The 23,035-nt window shown below is 29.8% G+C and overlaps 1 protein-coding gene and 1 long non-coding RNA gene across 2 annotated transcripts; one reads left to right on the top strand and one right to left on the bottom strand.

Moving 5' to 3' along the window:
• Window positions 1-1,222: 1,222 nt before the first annotated feature.
• LOC129306993 (uncharacterized) lies at window positions 1,223-4,811 on the top strand. The gene is made up of 2 exons (XR_008592282.1): window positions 1,223-1,338; window positions 2,374-4,811. It is a non-coding gene; the product is annotated as an uncharacterized LOC129306993 (long non-coding RNA).
• Window positions 4,812-13,181: 8,370 nt separating this feature from the next.
• LOC129306456 (thaumatin-like protein 1b) lies at window positions 13,182-14,221 on the bottom strand. The gene is made up of 2 exons (XM_054947070.1): window positions 14,145-14,221; window positions 13,182-14,046 (listed from the first exon to the last, which is right to left on the bottom strand). The coding sequence occupies exons 1-2, from the start codon at window positions 14,200-14,202 to the stop codon at window positions 13,367-13,369; spliced, it is 738 nt and encodes a 245-aa protein (XP_054803045.1). The 5' UTR covers window positions 14,203-14,221; the 3' UTR covers window positions 13,182-13,366.
• Between the last annotated feature and the right edge of the window lie 8,814 nt (window positions 14,222-23,035).

Consider the following 23,035-nt stretch of genomic DNA (forward strand, 5'->3'; position numbering starts at 1 on the left):
TAGTTTTAAGAATTTTGCAAGGTTTTGAGTTTGGATTTAGGGTTAACCACTTTGGGTAAGGTTTTGAGTTGTCGAATAATACATTAGATGTTATTTAAATAAAACTAAAATGATTAACAGAAATTAATAAATTTATTGGTGGTGAAGTTGAGCTTTTGATTGGGAAATGTGGTTCTTAAGTGTAAAAGAAAGTGGTAAAAAAATTTAAAAATATATTTTTATTTTTTAACATAATGTTATAAAAAAATATGTTAACAACAATGAATGAATAAATTAGTGCCCTAATGGAGTCTATGGCTATTGTTCTTTTTTCTTTTTTTGGTCAAGTTCATGCTATTGTTTATAGCTGGATCTTAGTTAAATTTTTGTAGTGTTATTTTGGAAATTTTAGTTTGTCCCTAGTGAGTTGAGTTTATAAAATGTATAGTATATAATGATCTCTTTTATGTTTTGTTTAAATTATAGAGACATTCTTTTTATTTTTAAAACCTATACCTTCATTGTTAACACTATTAAAAATATTTCATTAAAAATTTCAAAATACTTAATTTTTTATTTGTAATTATGTTGCAAAATTTTAAAATTATTTTTTATCTTTATAATTTAATTGTCTACTTCCTTTCCCGATTTAAAAATTTAAATAATCACATCAATATTTAAATAAAAATTTTAAATTTTGTGTTAAATTAATAAAATTAAAAAATAAATATGAATTATATTGAGTAATTTATTACATTAAATCATATTATTTCTTTAAGTTTTTTTAATTATGTGTTTAAAATATATTTTAGACAATTTATGTATTAAAATTTTAGAAAATGTTGTTAAATAAATATGTTTATATAAATGAAAAATTAAAAATAAATAAATAATTAAAAAATATATGAATGAATTTTTTAGTAATTTAGAATTATTTTTAGATAACATTTTTATTTAAAAAAGATATTTTAGTTTAACATGTATAACTTAATGACCAATCGATAGTTGTGTAAAAATAAATGAAATATTAAAAATTAAAAGAATATTTATATTATTTATTTATTTATTTATATTAAGGGAGGGTTATACATGTTAGAGTATTTTACTCTAAACTATCTTTTTTTTTTTTTTACCAACACTCTAAACTATATATTTTGCACACTGGCACACTTAATTATTTACATATTTCAGTTGGGGGTATATTTGACTTTGCTCAAAGAAAAGTTTCTCTAGTTGCCTCATTCTTCTAGAGGGGAATCGAAAAATTCGGTGGCTGGACAGAGGGAGCCCGCGCACGCAAGGAGAAGTTTAGCTTCGGCATGTAGCTCTCGTGTTTCTTCCTCGCCTGTTCCCTATAAGGTGTGCCCCATTTCTTTTATTTCCCTTGGGGTTGCTGTTGGTTGAGAGACAATAAGGGAGCTAGAGTGTGACTATATGAAAATTATTAGATTAAGAAACTTACTTTGGTCTAGGCATATCATTATAATTCACTAGTTGTGATAGGATAGAGAAGAAGAGGTTACGGTTCTGTTTTTCTTTTATTTTAATAAAAACCTTGTTAAGAAATTGCTTATGGAATCTTTAAGAGATTGTGTTGATGTGGAAAAGTATTGTTGGTAGTTTTTGAATTGAGATGCTTATGTTTTGGTTTAGTATTTTTATGCACACAATATGTTTGATGAAATGTGTGAGGAAGGCAATATATATTGGATTGAGCATTTGAGTGTGATTATTGTGCTAATGATTAGATTAGAAAGGAAGCTAATTAATTCATTTGTTTGAAACCTGGGAGATTTTAAGAAGTTGTTTAAAGAAATGAATAATATAAAATTATAGAAGACGGAGCAGAAATTAAAAGCTTTTGTACAATTCAAATCTTTTTAGAATAAGAATATATGGGAATCCTACTTAAAACATTACATCTTCTTGTTTGGAATCACCTTGCTGCTCTAATGTAAGAATTCACACCAAATATATATAGATGCTCAGTTGAAGCATCCAGCACAAAATCTCAAAGCTTTTTACCTTTTATTAAAGAATATAAAATTGAGCTTTCTGATGTCAGATAGGTCCATGAATTTTAACCTTTGCTGGCTGTGGATGCAACTAGAGGCTCTCATCAGCATTAATCTATGTGACTGGCTAGCATATTATATGAATGAGTCTTTGAGAAGAGTTATAAGCCATGCTAGCTTCTAAGCCTCACATAATCACATTCCATCCTCAATCTAGCCTAGTGAATCAGGCTTGTAGCTTTAAAAGGAGGAGCGGTAAGAGAGTCTCAAATATGATTGTTCTAATATTAATGCAATGAAAGTATGGGCCAAGACAATATCATATTTTTTCAGAGATAATTAACTAGAAAAGTCCTAATTACTGTCATTATCATTGCAGATAATTAATAACTCCTTCAAAGGATTATAGGAATTAAGTACCCTCAACATCAGTATGAGGGACACATGAGAAATAGGGCTTTTAAGGAAAATCTTGTTATTACTGACTGTTTTGATTGAAGACCGATAATTAATGGGTGATATTGAGACATTGAGTGTTATTTAATCTCTGTATTGGTATATAAGTGTTGAATATTGAGTATTATTTAATCTCTGTATTGCTATATAAGCGTTGAATATGTTCCTAAAGTTTCATTAAACTCTCGGTAAAAGGTTATGTTATTTAGATATGGTCAGCTATTCATTCTCTTCAATTTCTTTGGTTCAATTATGTACTGAAAAGACATTGGGAATATCGAATGATGTTGTAATATGATTGTGTTGTTTCCTAGTTATTCTCTTAGCTCCTAGCATGTCTGAATGTCAATTCATATTGTGGTACTGTGTGAAATTCCAGTCTATTAGGAAGCATACTGTACAATTATTTTTGAATTGAAGTACTTGCTGTCATGAAAATTTGTAATTGTAATAATTATGTTTTTGTTGGTCTTCCTACTTGCTTTTCCTTGCTGGATAGACTATATTTCTAGGGGTGATAGTGGTTATTTTGCCACTGGTCTTTATAGTGATGATTATAATTGGAATAAATTCAAAGGCATGACTATTTAGCATTGTTTTTCCATGAGAAATTTGTCCCGGTTGTCTTAAAATACTGGTGTTGATTTATGCCTCTAAAATTAATAACATTTTCAAGTTTCATAAAAATGTGTAAGATTTGTTGTGGCACACCTCTCTTTGGTTAAAGCATCTTAAGTAGTCATATATCATGGATTTCCATGCTAAAAACCTTGGTTTATCTTGCTGCATACATTTGTCTTGGGTTGAGCTTGACAAATTGAATGTTAAAATGAGATGTTAAAATGAGTTAGTGGAATATTTATACATAAAGGAGGATTTGCTTTGATTGATATATAATTATAAGTGCTGTTTAGTTATATCATCATGGTATGACTTATATTCACCATTGCTTAAAGGGCTTTGTTGTTCTAAAAGAGCCTTTAGCAAGTATTTGGATACAGATTTGAAAGTGAGATTTAGCAAGTATTTGGTGAATATTTGAAATTGAGATGTTTGCAACTATTTTTATAATAATTAGAATGTTTTTATTACTGAAAGAAATTTTTACTAGCAAATATGAGTCCACGAGAAAGTTTGAAAATTGGCTTATGAATGTTGTTTAGATTCTTTTGTAATAAAAATTTTCATATATTGAAGGGTTGATCTCTAATATACCTATGAACACTTATGGATGAACCAAGCACAACGCGCATGTTTTTCATGAACCTAATGCCCATGCCTGTTTTTGTAGCTTCAGGCTATTTCAGATTTGTTACTTATCCTTGTTGATTGTGTGTCACCATCTATTTTTTTGCGGCCTATGTGTCACATCTATCATTTGTGGCCTATGACCCAAGCCTGTTACTTGTGGCGTACAAATCACACTTGTTGCTCGTGGTCTAAGATCACATTTAATTGGTGACTTACCCACATGGATTGTGTACCTATAATTAATATCTTGTGCTTTGTGGGTTCCTTTAAAAGAACTTGTTTTCAAGAAAGAGTGTGTTTTCTTCTTACTTTTAATTTTTCAAAAGAAATTATTATTCTAAATTTTTAGATAAGTTGATCCTAGGATTTCTATTTCAAAGTATAATGAGTTCGAAAATATGTTTCCCACACTTGTTGATAATATTATTTCTGCATTTTATATATTGCGAGTATTGTATCAGCAAACATTTATCCATGTTCATGTCTGTGTATTTGGAGTGCTTTAGATAATTTAAATTATTGAGGTATTATCCTATCATCTTGACAAAGTAAACGTGATTTGGGATATATATGTTTATGCATATTGTAATCATTTTAATGCTGAGCCTTATTATGAAACATCATTTAATTATTTTTATACCAATTATTAGGAATGTTCAACCCCTTTGTTTGAATAATGGTTTTGTTGTTTTCAACAATTGCTCCAAACAACAAGCAAGATATCGACTTGTTTATTTTTATTATTTATCGATTGAGGAGGTAACTCTTATATTCTTTTTGAATTTTTAAAGAAATTTTTTACAAAAATTCATGAGTATTATAATGTCATTTGATGTTATACCACAGTCCAGAGGTGTAATATTTTTTCCCCCCAATTGTAATCACACACACACACACACACACATATATCTTGATTAGTTTTGCGAAGCAAGTCCAACCTTGTATTTCGTGCTGGGCGTGAGCCCCATGTAGGTGATCAGGTTTGTTTTAATTTAATTTATGATTATATTTGGGTTGTATACTCTTTTGCTATTATCATTATACCTTGCATCACAAGTCTTTATTTCTAAAAACATTTATTTGAAATAAATTGTTGTGCTACTATATTTTTCTCCGTTTGTATTTTGATTGTATCTTGTTCTGTCTTCTTGTAGTGGTGTGCGCTATTGAGTTTTAGAAAAGAGGATGACCGCATGCTCATATATTAAATTATAATTAAATGATGTGTTATATTATTTTTTTTAAATTATTATAATTTTTATACTAATTATTGTTATATATCGATATTGATTAGGAACTGTTATTGCTTTTATTTAATTTTAGTTTTCTGTTTGTTTTTCTGTAAATATTCTCCTTTCCTTTGGCCTTTTGATTGAAAAAAAAAAAAAAGCAAATAAAACTAAACAGTGGAAGCAAAATATGGTGAGAGGCTGGGAGCACTTCGACGGTTCTAAAAGCAAAGTGTCGATGGTAAAGGGAGGCTTTGGTTTGAACGGATTTTCCATGGCCATGAAGGCAAACCCGAGAGTGTAAGCCTTTTAAAAAAAAAAAAAAATTTGCCAGTGAGCCAATGGAGACGACGTTTGTGAGAAAGCATGATTGAAAGGGAACGTTTTTAGTAAAATGTTGAGGGCAAGCTATTCATAAATTTTAGCTACGCAAGGTTTTTTTTTTTTGTGGGGGGGGGGGGAATTTTGGCTCTCCTCTCCTCCAAATTTTTTTAACCAAATGAGGGGTGGAGAGCATTTTCCCTCCCTACTGGCTTCCAATACCCTTAAATTAAACACACTTTAAAAGGATTACTCTATAGAGCTGCTTACATAAGAGGTTAAGATTTTAAAAATTGGACTGAATTGGTGGGTTTAACCGATTGAACTGGGAATTAATCATTGGTTCGGTCCAGTTGAGGTAGAAAAACGGGGAAGGAATTAGATTGGTCAAGAACTGGTTAATTGATTAACGAACTATAGAAATCGTGAAAAGTGAATGAATGGTATGCATATTGACCAATTCAAGTATTAAATCTGAAAACATAAAGGAAGGGAAGCTTAAAAAAAGAAAAAGATAAAAAGCAGGGGATCGAAGGAGATGCAAAGAAAAAGCTAAGAAGAAAAGTTATTTTATAACAAATTATCATCAGGTGTGCTTATGCAGAAATTGATCCATCATATTTACAATAAAAATAGGGAGAATTTTATCTGGGGCTCCTATGGGAGAAAAAATTGTATTTAGGGTTTAACATATTTTCTTGAAATACGTAAAATGATTTAAAATATTTTATAATGAGGATAGAAAAAGATGTGAAATAATGATGTCCTTGTAGCACATGCTGCCTTATTTTTTAATTATATTAAATTTAAAATTAAAGAATGCGAGATAGGGGAAGCGGGAAGCGGAAGCGCAATTTTTTTTTTTTAACCAACTAAGCGGAAATGCAATTGAGAAGGGGAAAATTAATGGATTTTCGGGTTAATGTAGAAGCTTTTTTTTTTAATAGAAAAGAAATTCAACTTAATGTCATTAAATGCCTTTCACATTGCGAAATGAATAGGATGAATCATCCTAAATACGTACTTTCATTTTTTAAACAAATTAAAAGATAAGTTATATTAAATAACTTATAAATTTCCTTTGATCTTAGATAAATAATTTTAATTTTAAATGTTATTTTTATAATTCTATATTACTTTTTCCTAATTTTATATGTATTATTATTATTTAAGAATATTAAATTAGTTATAACTAGTTTGATCACAATTTGATCACAGATAAACCATTAACATGTGAATTAGTGTCTTCTCTGATTCAATAACCAATTCAATTTTTAAAACTTTGCATAGGATTGCAATCAATATCATGCACAGACATGAAATGTTGACAAAGCTTAAGCTGAAGCACCAAAAACGGGTTTAAGTGAAAAAGGAACGATTGAATAATGGCCAGCAACAAAAATTACATCATTTCTCTATCTAGAAGATCATTACAATACTCGGGTGCTATTTATAAAACAAAAAAAAGGAAGATTTTTTAAGAGTAATTATAACTTTAGATCTCTGTATTTTGTTCAAATTTCATTATAAATTTTGGCATTTTTTTTAAATATTTTAGGTCTCTATTTTTTTTTTTTTGTGTTCTACGTCCCCTAACATCACTCATGGAAGAACTTAGAATACAAAAAAAAAATTTAGGAACTTAGAACAAAAAAAACACAAAAATATATAGCAAAACTTAAATAAAGTAGAAGGATTTAAAGTTATATGTTTTTTTTTAATCTTATTTATAAATTATATTATTAATTTTTTCAATTTTTTATTTTTATATTAGTGAGATAAAATGTATTATTAAATCATGTGTGTTTTACATGAGCGAGTTATGAGCCTATTTAAGGTTTTTCTTCATGCATGGCTTTCATTGTAGTCCTCTCTCCAATAAATACTAGGCACATACATGAAATGTTGATAAAGCTTAAGCCGAAGCACAGAAAAGGGGCTTAAGCGAAAAGGGAATGATTGAAAGAGTAACAAAAATTACATCATTTCTTTCTGTATAATATCATTACTATGTTAAATTATATCTCAATCATATAAATAAATAATATTAAATAAATTAATGTGTACATATCTGAAAAAATCATTATCAATTGAGATATCTTGATTATTTCAAGTATAGACAGAGATGTACAACCCACTAAACCCCCGTAATTTTCAAAGAGTGCGAGATAATGGAGAAAGTAAAAGTATCGTGTGTTTAATGATTATCGACTGATCGACTTATAAGAATCAAATCAGTAACCACTTTATTAAATAATTAATTAATTAATTATATTTTATTATCTCTAAATCGGGCAATTAAGAGATAGAAAATAACTGATGGTTAGTGGGTTATAGGTTGAGTCTTTGCCCAATAGGTTCACTTGTATGGTCCACCTATCACAGTTCACACAAGATCATCAAGACTAATTTATTTTGGCTTATTAATTAATGTAAATTTATAAATAAACATTCTAACATATTATACTCAGATGCTATTTACAAAACAAAGGAAAAATGGGAATATTTTTTTAAATCATATTTGTAAATTATATTATTAATATTTTGTTAATTTTTTCTTTTTATATTTAAATATTGATAAAAAAATATGTCATTGAATCATGCATATTTAACTTCGGCAAGTTATGAACTTGTTTAAGTTTTTATTTTAACAATAAAACATGTCAAAAATAATTTATATATATATATATATATATAGATGAGTAATTGTTAGGTATAATTTTTTTTTATTTTACATTGAAAATCACTAAAATGTGGATCTCTAGCACGATATCAAATACTCCCTCCACTTTGTATTTTCAAAAATTATTTTTATTTTAAATTATAAGATATTTTTAGAAAAATTTAGTGTTTTAAAACATAAGATGTCTTGATAAAAAATTTTATAAATAATTTTTTATATTATCCTTTCCATTATATTATCTCTTTAACATTCTTTGATAAATAAAATATTAAATTATAGGAATTTTTAGAAATTTTTATTTTTATTTTAAAAAATAAAGTTATAATGTGTGTTTAATAAATTTTATTAGGTATATGTAATTTTAAATTTTATCTAAAAATATCTTATAAAATGAGATAAAATAAATACTTTTAATTGAATTACATTTTTCAATTAATTAATTAATTAATTGTATTTAAAATTATACACTCTTTCTATGTTTATCATTATATGATAAGATATTTTAATTAAAAAACATTAATAAGTACTTATTTGATTCTCTTTATAAATTATTTTCATCAATTTTATCAACACCAATGTAAAAAAAATAAAAAGAATAAATATGTGTAAAATTTTAAATACGTTTTATATAATAATATAAAAATTAATTTTATATTACTTTTTTTTCATAAAAATAATTTTAAAAATATTTTTTAAATATTATTTAAAAAATTATATTATAATTTGTAAATAAAATTAAATGAGTTTTTTATAATATAATTTATAATATGATTGAGGAAAGTACATTTAAAAAGATTTAAAAGATTCTATATTTTTTGACATGACATTATAAAAAAATGTCTTACAGTGCTACTAAGTTGAGAGAATAACTGTTTACAGTATGTGCCTGGATTTGATAAATCGTACATGTATGACGTAGACTGTTCGCCGTTGTTTCGAAAGACTGGACAGGATCATCCCATTCGTTGGTTGAATCAGAAACCGATTAAATGTATAGTACGGAAAATAGCAAAAAAAAAAAAAAAGAGCAAAGGGCTCGATAATCGGTCATGAACCAATTTTTAAACTTGTGGTTGAATCAATTGAACTTTTAATTAATGCTTACTAACTGCAATTTATGTGTATCTATATTTAATAAGAATTGGGAAGAAAGAAAAACTGCGTAAATGCTAAATATATAAGAAACATGCAATACATACATACATTTATGTATTCTAAAATTATAGATTTTAATTTATGAAATAAGCATATACATTAAAAGACGAAGTATTGATGGATATTGCCTCTCCTTTTTATTGTATATTATTTTTTAGATTTAAATATTTATTTTTTATTGTCATAGATAATTTTTTTTTATTTTAAATATATTGATTTATTTAATATTGATTTCGCCGCGGCTTGACTACTGAACCACGAACTTGACATTACTATTCACACGAAGCACGAGTGTTCAAAATCTTAATATTTTATCTTTATGAATGGTAAGTTAATGATGATTATAAGATTACCAATTCAGGCAAAAAAAAAAAAAAGATTATCGGGGACATGGGTCATTCAAAGTAACTCGGAACTTGATCCAGTTTCTAGAATATGTATTGATTGGCTCTTGAAGCCTTGGCGACGTTACCGAGGAAGCAGGTTTTGGACCCCCATGTGACAATGATAGAAAAATTCATGTGCTTAGGATATTCTAGAAGCTCGGGGAATGATTCAGATGAAATTGGAATGGTTCAAAACAACCAAAAAAGCACCAAAATCTTTAGGAACATGCCGGTACACTCCAAAAAAACTCAAATATTTTTAGAATAGTATGAAAAACATAAAAAATATTTAAATTATTTTAGAGACATGTCTATCTTTTATATTATAGAATAATTGGTTAGATATTATCATCATATATTTTAGAGAATCATTGTAGACCATTGGATTATATTAATTTTTATGGTCCACTACAGAAGTGAAAACTTTTTAAAAAATGGAAGAGATTTATAAATATTCTCCTCACTCCTTACTTGTAATCATAGAGCAAAATAACACAACTCTTAAATTTTCTCATCTAAACTCTCTACTTTCTCATATATTCTAAGCATTCTAATTTTTTTACCTAAACTTTGAGGGTTCAACTAACTTAACTTATGATCAAGAGAGTGATTAAGGCCGGGACATGCAGCTCCACATCACACAGTGCCTTGTTCAACACGCTGTACTGTCGGCAGTTTTGTGTATTCGGACTTCGGGCTTCCTAGTTAAAATGGATCCACTCTCCGTAACTGATTTAATTGATCCACTTACTGTAAATTCCAACACCTGAAGGCATTTAATATGTTATTTATATGAATTTTATTTCTATTATGTATATATAAATATATATGATTTAGTATTTTTTTTTATTTTTTAGAATTATACATATACGTTATCTTATTTTTAAATATATATATATATATATATATAATCTTTGAAAGGGAACGTGTTAATTCTTTACGTGTTCAAATTTGTTAACTCTAATTTCTGGTGAAAAATGTTGTTCACTGTAATAACCTTCTTCGAGTTTAAAAAACACATCTTAACCAGAAAATTAAATTAAAGATATTTTGATCAAACAATAAAACTAGTGGTGGGGGAATCATTGGTTGCTTCTGGTGAGGCTGGAACGGAAGAAATTAAATTACAAAGAACGGTAATATTTTTTTCAGCAGCGTACTTGTAATATCCAATGTTATAGAGTATATAAAGACCACTTCAATCAAATTCGAATCCGAATACCATTGCTGAACCCAAAATAAATAATGCTTTTATTGTTAATTTCCATTATTATTTACAGCTCATGCATCATTGCATCACAGCTAAACTCGCAACCGCAAGAGATCCATTTAAAAGCACTTCCTTTCCCGTGTAGTTCAGCATGCTTTTTATCCATTCAATATATTTAATGAAACTATTGTTATATGTGATTTTATTTAAGAATGTCTTGTTTAAAATAGAGGGAATATTAATTATGGCACTTATGATATCAAACACTTCAAAATTAAAATCTGATTTTCAATATCCTTTTATTTCATTAACTTCCTAAAAATATATAGGGATTCGGATCATGTGCAGCAGTTTTTGGCAAGGCATTAAAAATTAGACCGGTCATTAAAAATAATCGATTAATTACGTGAAATTCATATTAGCAAACAAAAATTACATGAAATTTTGGTGACAGCTCATGGTATAAAGATTCGGATATGAAACTATTATTACTAAGAATTAAAGTAATATTTAGTTATATATGGCCCAAAAATACATAATACCCAAACTTTGATGGGAAATCTCTCAGTCGGCTTCTTTAAACCGTAATTATAGGCCGTAAATATTTTGGGGCTCACTTCCAAAACATAATTAAGCCCAATCAAAAGTATATTAAAAAAAGTACCTAAATATATAATCATTTTTAATTAAATCTTACCTCTAATAATATAACTACTTATTTTTAAATTAATATTATTTTTTTTATATTTATCTCTATCTCTATTTAATATGTTGTTTTATTTTAAAATAAATAAACGGAGAAACCTATTTGTCTTTGAACATAAATAAATGCGACTTTCAGATATCATCTCTCATGCAAGGATTATGGTGGATACTAGCATGGCAGCCAGATGCAAGTTAACGAAAAATCAAGTAAAGGAGGGCGAGCTGCAGTGGAACAAGGAAGGATGGAAGCCGCCTTTACAGGGATGGATGAAAGTGAACGTTGATGGGGCCTTTTCGACCGTTGAGATGAAGGCAGCGTGTGGCAGTATTTTGCGAGATGATAGTGGATCCTTCCTTAGTGCATTCATGAGTCACCTGGTATGCAAAGACAGTTTTTTGACTAATCTAAAACACACTGCACGTGATCTGCATCCCTAAAATAGTGGATCTATCTTCAGTGCTCATCAAGCTCATGGACGGCCCAGAATTTTTTAAATTTAAATTTTATTTATTAAAATAAAAAGTTATAAATTTTTGGATAAATAGTTTATTATCAATTTGGACAGTACTTATTTAATTTGGGTGGTTTAATTTAATATTATAATTTTTATAAATTGACTATTTACATATAATCTGGACAATCTAGATTCAATATTAAATTGTTATCTGTAAGGTCTAGATTTAATGTTTTTATTTTTTATTTTGATAAATATAATATTGAAAAATAAAATATGTAATCTTTTAACTAGAACTTTTTAAAAAATATTTTAAAAAAAACTATAATTTACAAATTTTAAACCTGGAGCATGCAAAATACATTTGGATAGTTAATATATAAAAAATAAAAAAAATTAATATTAATTGGACCCTTCAAATTAAATATAGATTAGATTAGCTATAAAATACCTTATAATAAAAATATATTTTTTTAGGTAATTTTGAGCTACATTATTAAATTTTAAAAATTTTTTTAAATTTTTTTATACATAATTAAATTTTAAAAATTTAAATAAAATAAAAATATTAAATTAATTCTTTAAATCTGAACTATCCAAATTAAAAATCTAGAAGGTCTAGGTTATATCACATTGATGAAGGGTGATGAGTACTAAAGATAGATCCAAAAATAGTGACGTACCACAAATAGATCCAAAAATAATGGCGTAATCACGTTGGAATGAGGGGACAAATGCACTCCTCACTTTGAAAATCTTTTTAAATTCAATGTATAAATTTTTAGTATCATGCATTTATACTCTTAAAATTTTAAATTATTTATGTTCGAGTTTTATTATTTTCACCTCTACCTCTTAAGCTTTAAGATTTTGCAGCCCTCACTCGTGAGCCCTAGCCACCGCCCATGTGTTTGTTCAGTGGCAACTAGCAAGTACTGGTGTACACAGGCACGTATATGCACATAAATAATTTAATTTTTAAAGGCATTCAGAAAATGGAACGAAAATTGTGTATATAACACACACACTCACACGGATATGTATATCCTTGTATCCTTCTGCAGATATATACAGAAAGGTGTCTCAATAATACAGTGCATTCAACGCCATGAGTAGGAGGCCATTTATTCCTCTCACGAGATGTAAGTTCTCGTTTGTTTCCTAAAAAAATATATATATAATAGATTATAAAAAATAAAAAAATAACATGATTAAAGAAAATAAGTAATCACATTTATAAGGGAAGATGTAATTTAATTTATGAGTTTGAGAATTGTGATTCATAAAATTTTAACAGGATATAATGATTTTTAATTTTATAATATATATTAATGAGTTTTATTACATAAAAAAATTAATTCATTTTTATTTTGATTTTTTCAATCATTTTATTTTAATAACCAAACGAAACTTAATTATTTAATCAAGTGCTGGCCATATTATTCCTTGTTGTCTAGATAACTAATAATATATAAGAGAGTCCATCTTCTTTACGGAGCGGAGCTGCGGAGGTGATGAAGTTCAAGGACAGAATGTTATGACATAGTTAGGGCCGCCAAAACAAGTGAAGGTGCTGCTCTTGTCATCATAAGCGTAGCTGTAAGCACCAGGGCATTGCTTCTCGAAAAACTCTGAGTACTTGGTGGGCGGGCATTTGTCCGGTCCGCCGGCGAAGCTTCCTGTGCAACAGTACTCAGGCTTGTTGAAAGCCAAGCAAGCACTCTTACAGGCGATCACCTTCCCGCCCGAGCCTTTCACTTGCAGTTCCGCTGGGCACGCCGCGTTGATGTTCGCCGGACAGCTCGATGGCTTGCAGTCGCCCTTACCGCCTCGTGGAGCTATGGACATGGGGACGTTGAACCCGTCCACATTGCTCACGTCGTAGAAATCCTGTCCTCCGTTTGCCGCCACGGTGAGCTCGGCTAGGGTTGCAGGCGGGACCGCACCAGCGCCGTTGCATGCTACTTGGCCGGAGCCACAGTCTGCGGTTGCGCAAGTGAACTTGCCAGCGTTATTAGTACATCCAGTTCGAGCCCAGAAGCGACCCGACCATGGAGATGGAACGCCCACGGTGGTGGACGCTCCGCTTTTCAACTCAAACCCGGTCTTGGACAGCTGAGGCTTCTGGTCACCTGTTAGAGTTCCCGGCCATACTGTGTATTGGCACTTGTTGGTAAAAGTGATTGTGGCAGCTTGAGCCCCTGCATGAAATTATATATACGTATATATAACATTTAATATTCTGAGACCGATGAGTATATATAAAGAGCGTGAAGAAATTGAATGATGGTGAACATACCAATACCGGCGAAGAAGAAGAAGGCCAGAACAAGGGAAAGAACAAGTTGGGTATTCATGGTGTGTGCGAAGGAGCGAGTTTTTATGAGAATGAGGAGGGAGGAGGGTATATATAGGCGCCGAGGCTTGAAACCTTGGACTGGGTGTGGGTACACGTGGCCATCATTCATGCTCATTGCACTTCCGTGTACGCATTGAGCATTGAATATTCGGAGCTGGCGTCTCTCCATTTTTTCTCCGTTCATTTCCCTCCATTTTCCCAATAACGTTTCTTTTTTATAAAAATAAAAAATAGACATTTCTGCATTTAATTTACTGCCGTCAATATTCAAGGAGTGGCCTCGTGTTTCTAATTCATGCCCTCGTCTACTTGTTTAGTTATGGACCATATTTCACTTCATTAAATTGCAGTTTTCAAGAATTAAAAAAGTGAAATACTATATACATATATAACCATAGTTTATACAGGATTTGTTTTTTTAAAAAATTATTTGTACGTTAGTATGTTCCGATTCTTATTATAAAGCATTTTTAACTAATCCATTGCAATTAAGGAATGACACTGTCAACTTATTAATTATGTTTTAAAGTGAATAAATTTTAATTTTACTCCTATTAAAAATAGAAAGAGAAAGATATATAATATACAATGAGTCATAAAATTAAATTTATAAAAAATTTGAAATTGAAAAATGATTATTAATAACCTACATGTACTTTATATTAAAGATTAAAAAACTCTTTTAAAAGGTGCCTTATAATAAGAATAGGAGGAGTGTTAACTTAATAAAAGAAATTCAAATAATACATACTCTCTTCGTTAAAAAATGTGAGGTATTTTTTAAATAGTTAGATGTTCAAAATGTAAGAAATTTTAATCTTTTAGAATATAATTATTGTCTTTTTTCATAAGTATCTTTATTGATAAATGGCTTTATATTGTAAATATAGAAAGATAGGATTACTTTAAAAGTAAGTAACTACTTTATTGAGAGTAAAATTTAATTAAAAATATTTTATATTTTTTAACGGTGAGAGTATATTAATAGTGGTGGCATATTTTAACGTTGAGGTTTTTTCAGGCGTCTACTGGACTTGAGGGACATTGAATTTACTTTAGCAGCGGAAGGAAAAGGCTCCGAATTTGCTATCTTGCTGTGCCTAAGACCTGCGAGCAAGGTTTCCATGTTATAAAGACGGAAAAAGTTATGTTATTTTGGATAAGTGTTTATCGAAAGAATAATAAATGCACCAATTGGACTGTTAGAGTTGCTCGTGCTATATTGACAGTCAATACTTTAGTGTTTAACAAACCCTCTTCTAGAGCGTAGGTGATTATTATTTTAGAGATAAGCAGGTACTGTTTATTATATTTTATATGGCTTTGCTTTAATATTTTATTGGGGGGAAAAAAAAGATACAGTACAATTGTTTTGCCTTGCTTCATTGATGATTTGTGGAAAGCGGTAGGCAAAGGTGCGTTTAGTTCTGTTTCTTATTCTTTCGTCAGCTGTCAAATTAATAACATGCTAAAACCCTTCGTTGGAGCAACCAGGGATAGAAATTGAGATTATGGTGAGTAAAATAACATGCCAAGAATTTTGATCTGTGGGAGAAAAAAATCGAATGAGAAGACAGGTTTATTCTTATGTTCATACGTTAATTAGAAAATATAATTAACAGAAAATCAATTGGGGATGGTCACGAAATCTCTCCCATTCTTACCAGCTAACCGTTTCAAACCTATCATATAAATGAAAGAAAAAATGAATGAATTTACATCTGTCCTGGAATCTGCACCAGCTTTCTCATCGTCAACGATTTTTTTTTTTCCTTAAATCACGTTTTCACATTGATTACCAGCCTTTTAAAAGGGTTATGCGTGGTTTAACATAGTCGACGGAATACATATAGCTATTTTAAAAAATCCATTTTTGTTAATTAAATTATAATTAACAACTATATATATATATATATATATATATAAATTGCTCATATAACGTCTGGGGATCAAAACAGTGAAGATTTTCTCATCGATAGGTAAATTGATATTTGTAGGAGCCGTGTGTAGAAGGGCGTTGAACAAATTAAAATGCAGCCGCCTGGGGCGTTGTGTAAGATGAGTCATAGAGCTCATCCATCTGTTGATTCTAGTTAGTTTGAACCACAAAAACAAGTTTTTCGCTTTTTTTCGTTAAAAGACAATTATATTAATAAACAACGGTAAAAGAAAATATAAAAGTTAAACGAACAATAAGTGGAAAAGTAATTTTGACATGCAGGCAACTGGAATTTTCGCCGTAGGAAATAGACGATTGCTTTCCGCGAGCGAGCGAGGTTCCAGATCCACTTGATGGCACGGCACAAGCAATCATGTGCATAGCAGATAACAGCCATCTGAGATGTTGCTTGAGGGTAGAGATCGCATAGTTGATTCTTGTGATAAGGTGTCATGAGTACCCTTCCAAGACGTTTTTTGGGAGTGAGTTCAAAACTCAATAAGAGTATAAAATGCACCTCGTAAGGGAAGGGTGTCCAGCTAACTTATAAACTAGCTCCCACCAATGTAATCTCCCGATGTAAGACTCATGACATAGCCCACCCCTTAAGAGCTGACATCTGCAACGGCTTACACTCCACGACGCTTTATTCAACCTTCGGTTTGGATAGCCCTTTCCATGAACAGCAACTCTCAACGAGAGCACCAATGTCACAACCACAAGCCATTTAAATAGAACTCATCTCCAAAAGGTGCCTCATAAAAAGATACCCAGCTGACTTATAAATTACATTCTACCAATATGGCCTCTCAATGTGGGACTCACGACATGAAAATGATGATTTAGTCTCTAGTTCTCTTTGGTAACCTGCTCGTTGCTCAATAATTGCTCTCAAGATATTCTATGAGCCGGGTGCTAATCGATACTCTGATTTCTTTTTCCCCAGATTAAATTGATTAGGATTGATCTTTTTGGAAGGGTATAGAAGTAGGAAATTTTTTAATTTGAGCAGAGAATTTCCTTCTATCAAGTTAGTCGAGTGAATGGAGAGGGCACCAAACCAAATTGCTCTGGGGAGAGGGCAATTGAAAAAGATGTGGTGTTGATTCTTCCGCTTCGCAACCAAAGACACAGCTGGATGGTGTAGGCTTAGAATGTACCTGTCACGTTTTGTTAATTTCAAACCAAGAACAAGTCAAATACCACCGGCATTACTCCCTCTCAATTTTAATTAATTATTATATATCTTTGTTTGCTTCCCAATAAAATCTAACACCGCCGTCTCTGATTCGCTTGAATGGACTACGTTTTGTTTGTTTTATGCAAAAAATGAAAGACGGGACTTGCTATTTGCTGCTGGCATGTATTAGGAAATAGGAATGTTGATCCTTTATTTTACTCTTTTTTTTCAAGTGAAGATAACACGATCCTTGTTGATTTGAAAGACCGAGGATGTGAGGAGGAAACGCTAGGGTCCGTAATTTGCGGGGGAAAACCTGACATCACTTTGGACTTTCACTCCATTCACTTCCAACACTTCGCTAAATATAATGCCTCTAGTTAGCGGATGAGATTTCTTTGTGCGACAAAAAGAAGAAATGAGATTTGCGTGTTTCAAAAATGATTTTTTCGGTTTTAATTTAAAATTTGTACATAGAAAAAATATTTTTAACAAGACGAAGTTATAAAGTTATGTTTATTTCAAATTTTGTATCCATTAAAAATAATTTATTAAGAAATAGAAAAATAAAATTATATTAAATTTGAATGGTCCAATTTTAATCCAGCCAATCTGTATTGGTGTTCAGACACTAGCACCAAAACTGATCCCTTTGAGTCAGTTTTCTTCCTTTCCCTTGACTTGAATACTTCATGCACATGCTTAGACATGGGGACGCACGTTGAACCCGTCCAGGTTTTGGCCGAGCTCATCTGGAAGACGAGCAGGAACGTTGGTGGAGTGATTTGAATAATTGAAAATACTTTTCAATTGTTGATTAAGTATCATATTATTGAGTGCAACTCTACTTAAATATAAACAGGATACAAAATATAAACACCTACTTTAAAGAGAATTTAAATATTAATTTATCATATTATAAAAAATTAGTTCATTTCACTAGAGTAAAACCTTTTAGTAATGATTGCATAAATTCATGTCACCCATGCAACGGGAACTTTTTTTTAAATAGGACTTGAATTAACGGAGACTGTGGGCCTCCACAATCCAACTTCCCACATTGGCTTTGCACAAGTGCAGGACTTTTTGTTAGATTTTTTATATTAAATATATTTAAAAATAATATAATTTATTAAAATAACTTAAGTCATTTAGTTAGATAATTTTTAAGTTTGTATATTTATAATTTAGAGAGAATTTTCAGTTAAGGACTAAGGAAGATATTTAATTTCAAGTGGATACAAAAACATTTTGAAATTTTAATTTAATCCAAAGGAGAAAAGTTAAAAAAAAATTGACAATGAAAGACTAAAATACCTTTCATGTGTTAAGCCAAATCACTGGTTATTAATTTTTTTTTTACTATACTTGTTAATTTATCAATATCACTTGTAAATTATATTCATTTGTTAGACACCCAGTAATATTAACTATTATTTTTTGCTAACTTTACATGTTAATTTATGAGCATCAGTATTTAGTATTTACACAACCGATGTTCATAAATTAACAAGAAAAGTTACCAATTTTAACAACTGATGAAAAATTAATGTCAGTTTTATAAATTATTGACATGTCAACTCATGAAATTTGCATGTGAAGGGTATTTTAGTCTTTTTTACTATAAAAATTCTTCTAATTTTTCTCCCCCAGACTAAATTGAATTTTTAAAATGTTTTTAGACCCACTTGAAATTAAGTCTTTTCCCTTATTCCTTAACTGAAATTCTCCCTATGATTTACCCTTTAATATTTAAATGTGAGACTCTTTTATATTCTAATACTTCTAAGTCCATATAGTTTAAATATTTTTTTAATAAAAGATCAGGTTTTTGTGGCAAAAAATAAAGCTTAGATTTGCTAAGAATTGTTGGAGAACGCCATTCATACACCAGTATACTAGGTCAAACGTTAGAGTTGATTGGATTGCTTTCCGCAAATTGAGGGGCTAAATAACTTTCATTTATAATTATATCTAATATACATACACATACAAATTGGATAGAAAGCCATTGATAATATATACTCTTGGTTGTAAAAAAATAAAAATTAGGTGTAGTGTGCAAAGCATGCCAAAGACGTGGACTTAAAAAGAAGAAGAACCTGACTTCTATTCAACGTAAAGAACTCGGGTTTCCTTACCACAGTTTACCTAAATGTGAGAATGAGAAATAAAAAAATTAATGTAGATGTAAGAAGTAGAGATACATTAATTAAATAAAGCAGTGATGGGTTATGCCAGCCGTACAATAAAAAAATAAAGATTAAAATGATATGATAAAGGAAAAGTAAAATGAAGTAGCAGACACGGAATTAGAGACTGGTAGTTTGTTGATGCTGATGATCCTTGTTAAAAAGGGTTCCTCTATTTATAGACAATTTTGACTTGGTACCTAAGCCCCATGATCGTCAGTTTTCTTGAATTTAAGAAGCACTTCCTCTATCATAGCCATTTATCATAAGTGGAGTGTGGATGGTCTTGACTTAGTAACTAAGGCTTCATAAATATTTTTTTTAATTATTTTAAAGCTAATTAAATTGAGTGGAACTTGGGCTTTCAAATTTATAATTTAGGTGCAAACAATGCCCCTTGCATACAAATTGGTCGAAGCCTTCATAGGCCAATTTTGTATGGATATGTCTTAGAGGATCGGCTCATTCTTGTTCTGATTGATGGTTGATCTGGTACTTTTGTTGAAGGATACTCTTGTGATTGAGAATTAAGAACTATGTGGTCTAGCTTAGAATAAAGTTTCTCAAGGATTAGGATATCAAGAGTTAGTTTTGGAATTAGCCCTTTAAGTTTTTTGGACTTTAAGAATTAGTTTTGTAAAACCTAGTTGCTAGAGGGCTCAAACTTATGACTTTTACCTCAGTGAAAAGAGCCCTTTGAGAGAGAGCTCTTGTGGAAAGGGCTCTTGCAAAGCTCACTTTTCTAACTTTGACCCTTGTGACATCAGTCCTTATGGTACTGGCCTTGATAGCTTTGGTTCCGATAGTGCTAGCTCTGATGATTTTAACCCTTGTGGCTCCAGCCCTAATGGCTCCAACCCTTATGGTGCTAGCCCTGATGACTTTGGCCCTGACGGCTCTAGCCCTTTTAGCCAAATAGGTTTACTATTGAATTAGACCTGCCATTTATTCTTTAAGGAATGTTATAGCGGTACTCATCAAATGGCACTTTGGGAGATTGCCCCTCAAGTTTATCTATTCTCTAAAGGTGTAAGCCAATTAGAGCTTGTTCCTACGACGATCTAAACAGCATAGAAAAGATGTTCCTTAGGCCATCCTTCAGGGTTTACAACAAAGCTCTTTGCCTCTCATTAGCTCGTACTTCACATTCTGCGTGTGCAGCCACATTCTCTGAGTTGTAAGATTCAGGTTTATTATTTTTAACAACATATTAATCCTTATGTGTCCTAGGCATTCCTTTCACATGAGTCCCACCAAGTGTGCAAAAAATTGTTTGTAAAAACAATTAGGCATGATGTTGCGAGGCCAGAGATACGGGGTCTCACAAGGATGAAAGAACCTAGCTTTTATTCAAACGCGGGGAACTAGGCTCCCTTACTATAGTTCACTCGAATGTGAGAATGAAAAATAAAAAAATTAATGTAGATGTAGAGAAGTAGATATACACTAATTAAATAAAGAGGTGGTGGGCTCTGTTGATCTTACAACAAAAAATAAATATTAAAACTACATGATAAAAGAAAAACTAAAATAAAGTAATAGATACAGAGTTTGAGATGGGTAATTTATCGGTGCTGATGATCCTTGTTAAGAAAAGACTTCTCTATTTATAGATGATCCTAATTTAGTGCCTAAGCCCCATGATCGCTAGTTTTATTAAATTTATGAAGCACTTCCTCTATCATGATCACTCATTATGGGTGGAGTGCAAATGGTATTAACTTAGTGGTTAAAGTTTCATAAATTTTTTAATTATTTTAAAGATAATTAAATTGAGTTAAGCCTCCAAATTCATAATTTGGGTGTAAACAACTCCTTTAATCTTTAACAAGCTATAGTATACATTTTGAACCTTATATAAAGTTGAAGTACTAAAAATATACACTTGTTAATATACTCCTCTTAATTCTTATTACAAATTAAAGAACTAAATTGAAACTCAACATAAAGTTAAAGGACTAAAAGTATAATTTATTATTTTTAATATCATAAAAGCTTAAAAATACTTTATCCTTAAAATAAGCTAAAATAGAGTAGTCAATGTTGTTTATATATTCCCTCCATTTTTATTTATAAGAAAAATTATTACTTTTAATTTTTTTATATAAGCAAAATCACATTTTTTAATAAGTATTTATTACATTTTTTTAAATTACCCTTCACAATTTCATCATTCGCAATCTTAAAAATTAATGAAGTTTTTTAATTAAAAACACAATTTAATGAAAGGTATTTTAGTTCAAATCTTTATTTTCAGTCACAATTAATATAATATAGTAAACTAAATTTTTTTAAACTATATGATATAATTTTTTCTCTTACAAATAAAATAGAGGGAGTACCAACAAGTAATTTATTATAGTTAGAGTAAAAATTAAAAAAAATTAACATTTCAAGTTTTTTAGGAGTGATAGAGATAAGCAGGTTTTTTTCTTAAAAAAAAATTGAAACCACACATGCCTCAATCACTCTAAATGAGATCCCAAGTTTGATCAACTTATAATTATTTCAAGCTGTTAGTATTTCTATCCCCTCAAATTAAAAGAAAAAAAAAAATAGCATATGATTCTATTATTAGGTGCCAGTTGACTTCTCCCTCCGTCTTTACATATTAAAAGTTTTTTAAATTTTTTTAATTTTTAAATGTAAGAGGTTATCAATATATTTTAATAAACGAATCATTATATCATTATTACTTTAAAAAAGAAAAAAAATATTCATCAATTTACTTTAAAAAATTATTTTTCATTTACAATAATTAAGAGCAAAATTTAAATATTGTTATGCTTTTAAGTAGATAATAATTTTTCTATTGATCTATTTAATATAAAATATTTTATATATAATTTGAGAGCATTAAACTGGGGCCCCCTATAATATTGGGGAATTGCATTCGTTGCTCCTCACCGTGTACTCCATCAAGGCTAGGAGCAATTCTGACCCTTTAACTTTGAGATATAATATTTATAATATAAAGAAATATAAAAATTTTAGAATTTTAATAAATCTATTTATTATCAATCTGGCCAACACAGAAATATAAAAATTTTAGAATTTTAATAAATCTATTTATTATCAATCGGCCAACACAAATTTAATCTATAATTCAATTTAATAATAAATTTTTTATAATTTTATAATTTGATTATTCAAATAACTTTGAACAGTTCAAATATAATTTAGATAATTTAATTTAATATTAAAAAATTATAAATCTTATAAATTAACCTTTTATATATACCCTAAATAGTTCAGATTTAATATTAATTTTTTTATTTTAATAAGTATAATTTAAAATATTTAAAATTAATTTAAAGGGACGGTATAAATTATTTTAAATTAAAATAAAGGATTAAATTGCTCCTGACCTGATGATGCGGACGCATAATATATGTGATGCGAAGCGGTTGCGTACTGCTCCCTGCTTTTTCTCCCTGCAAATTCCAGGAATAATATCAGCACGTAACGGCGACCAATGCCGGGCCCCAACGTCAACCTCACTGATCACCGCTTATAGAAC

The sequence above is a fragment of the Prosopis cineraria genome, unplaced genomic scaffold (assembly GCF_029017545.1).
Source record: "Prosopis cineraria cultivar Desert tree isolate PC_DT_omini unplaced genomic scaffold, ASM2901754v1 PC3, whole genome shotgun sequence".
NCBI classification, from domain to species: domain Eukaryota; kingdom Viridiplantae; phylum Streptophyta; class Magnoliopsida; order Fabales; family Fabaceae; genus Prosopis; species Prosopis cineraria.

Bases quoted from the DNA above. Each gene is read 5' to 3' on its own strand.
- LOC129306456 (XM_054947070.1), bottom strand. From the start codon at position 14,202: ATGAATACCCAACTTGTTCTTTCCCTTGTTCTGGCCTTCTTCTTCTTC. The intron at 14,047-14,144 runs GTATGTTCACCA...AATTTCATGCAG, and splicing joins CTTCTTCTTCGCCGGTATTG to GGGCTCAAGCTGCCACAATC.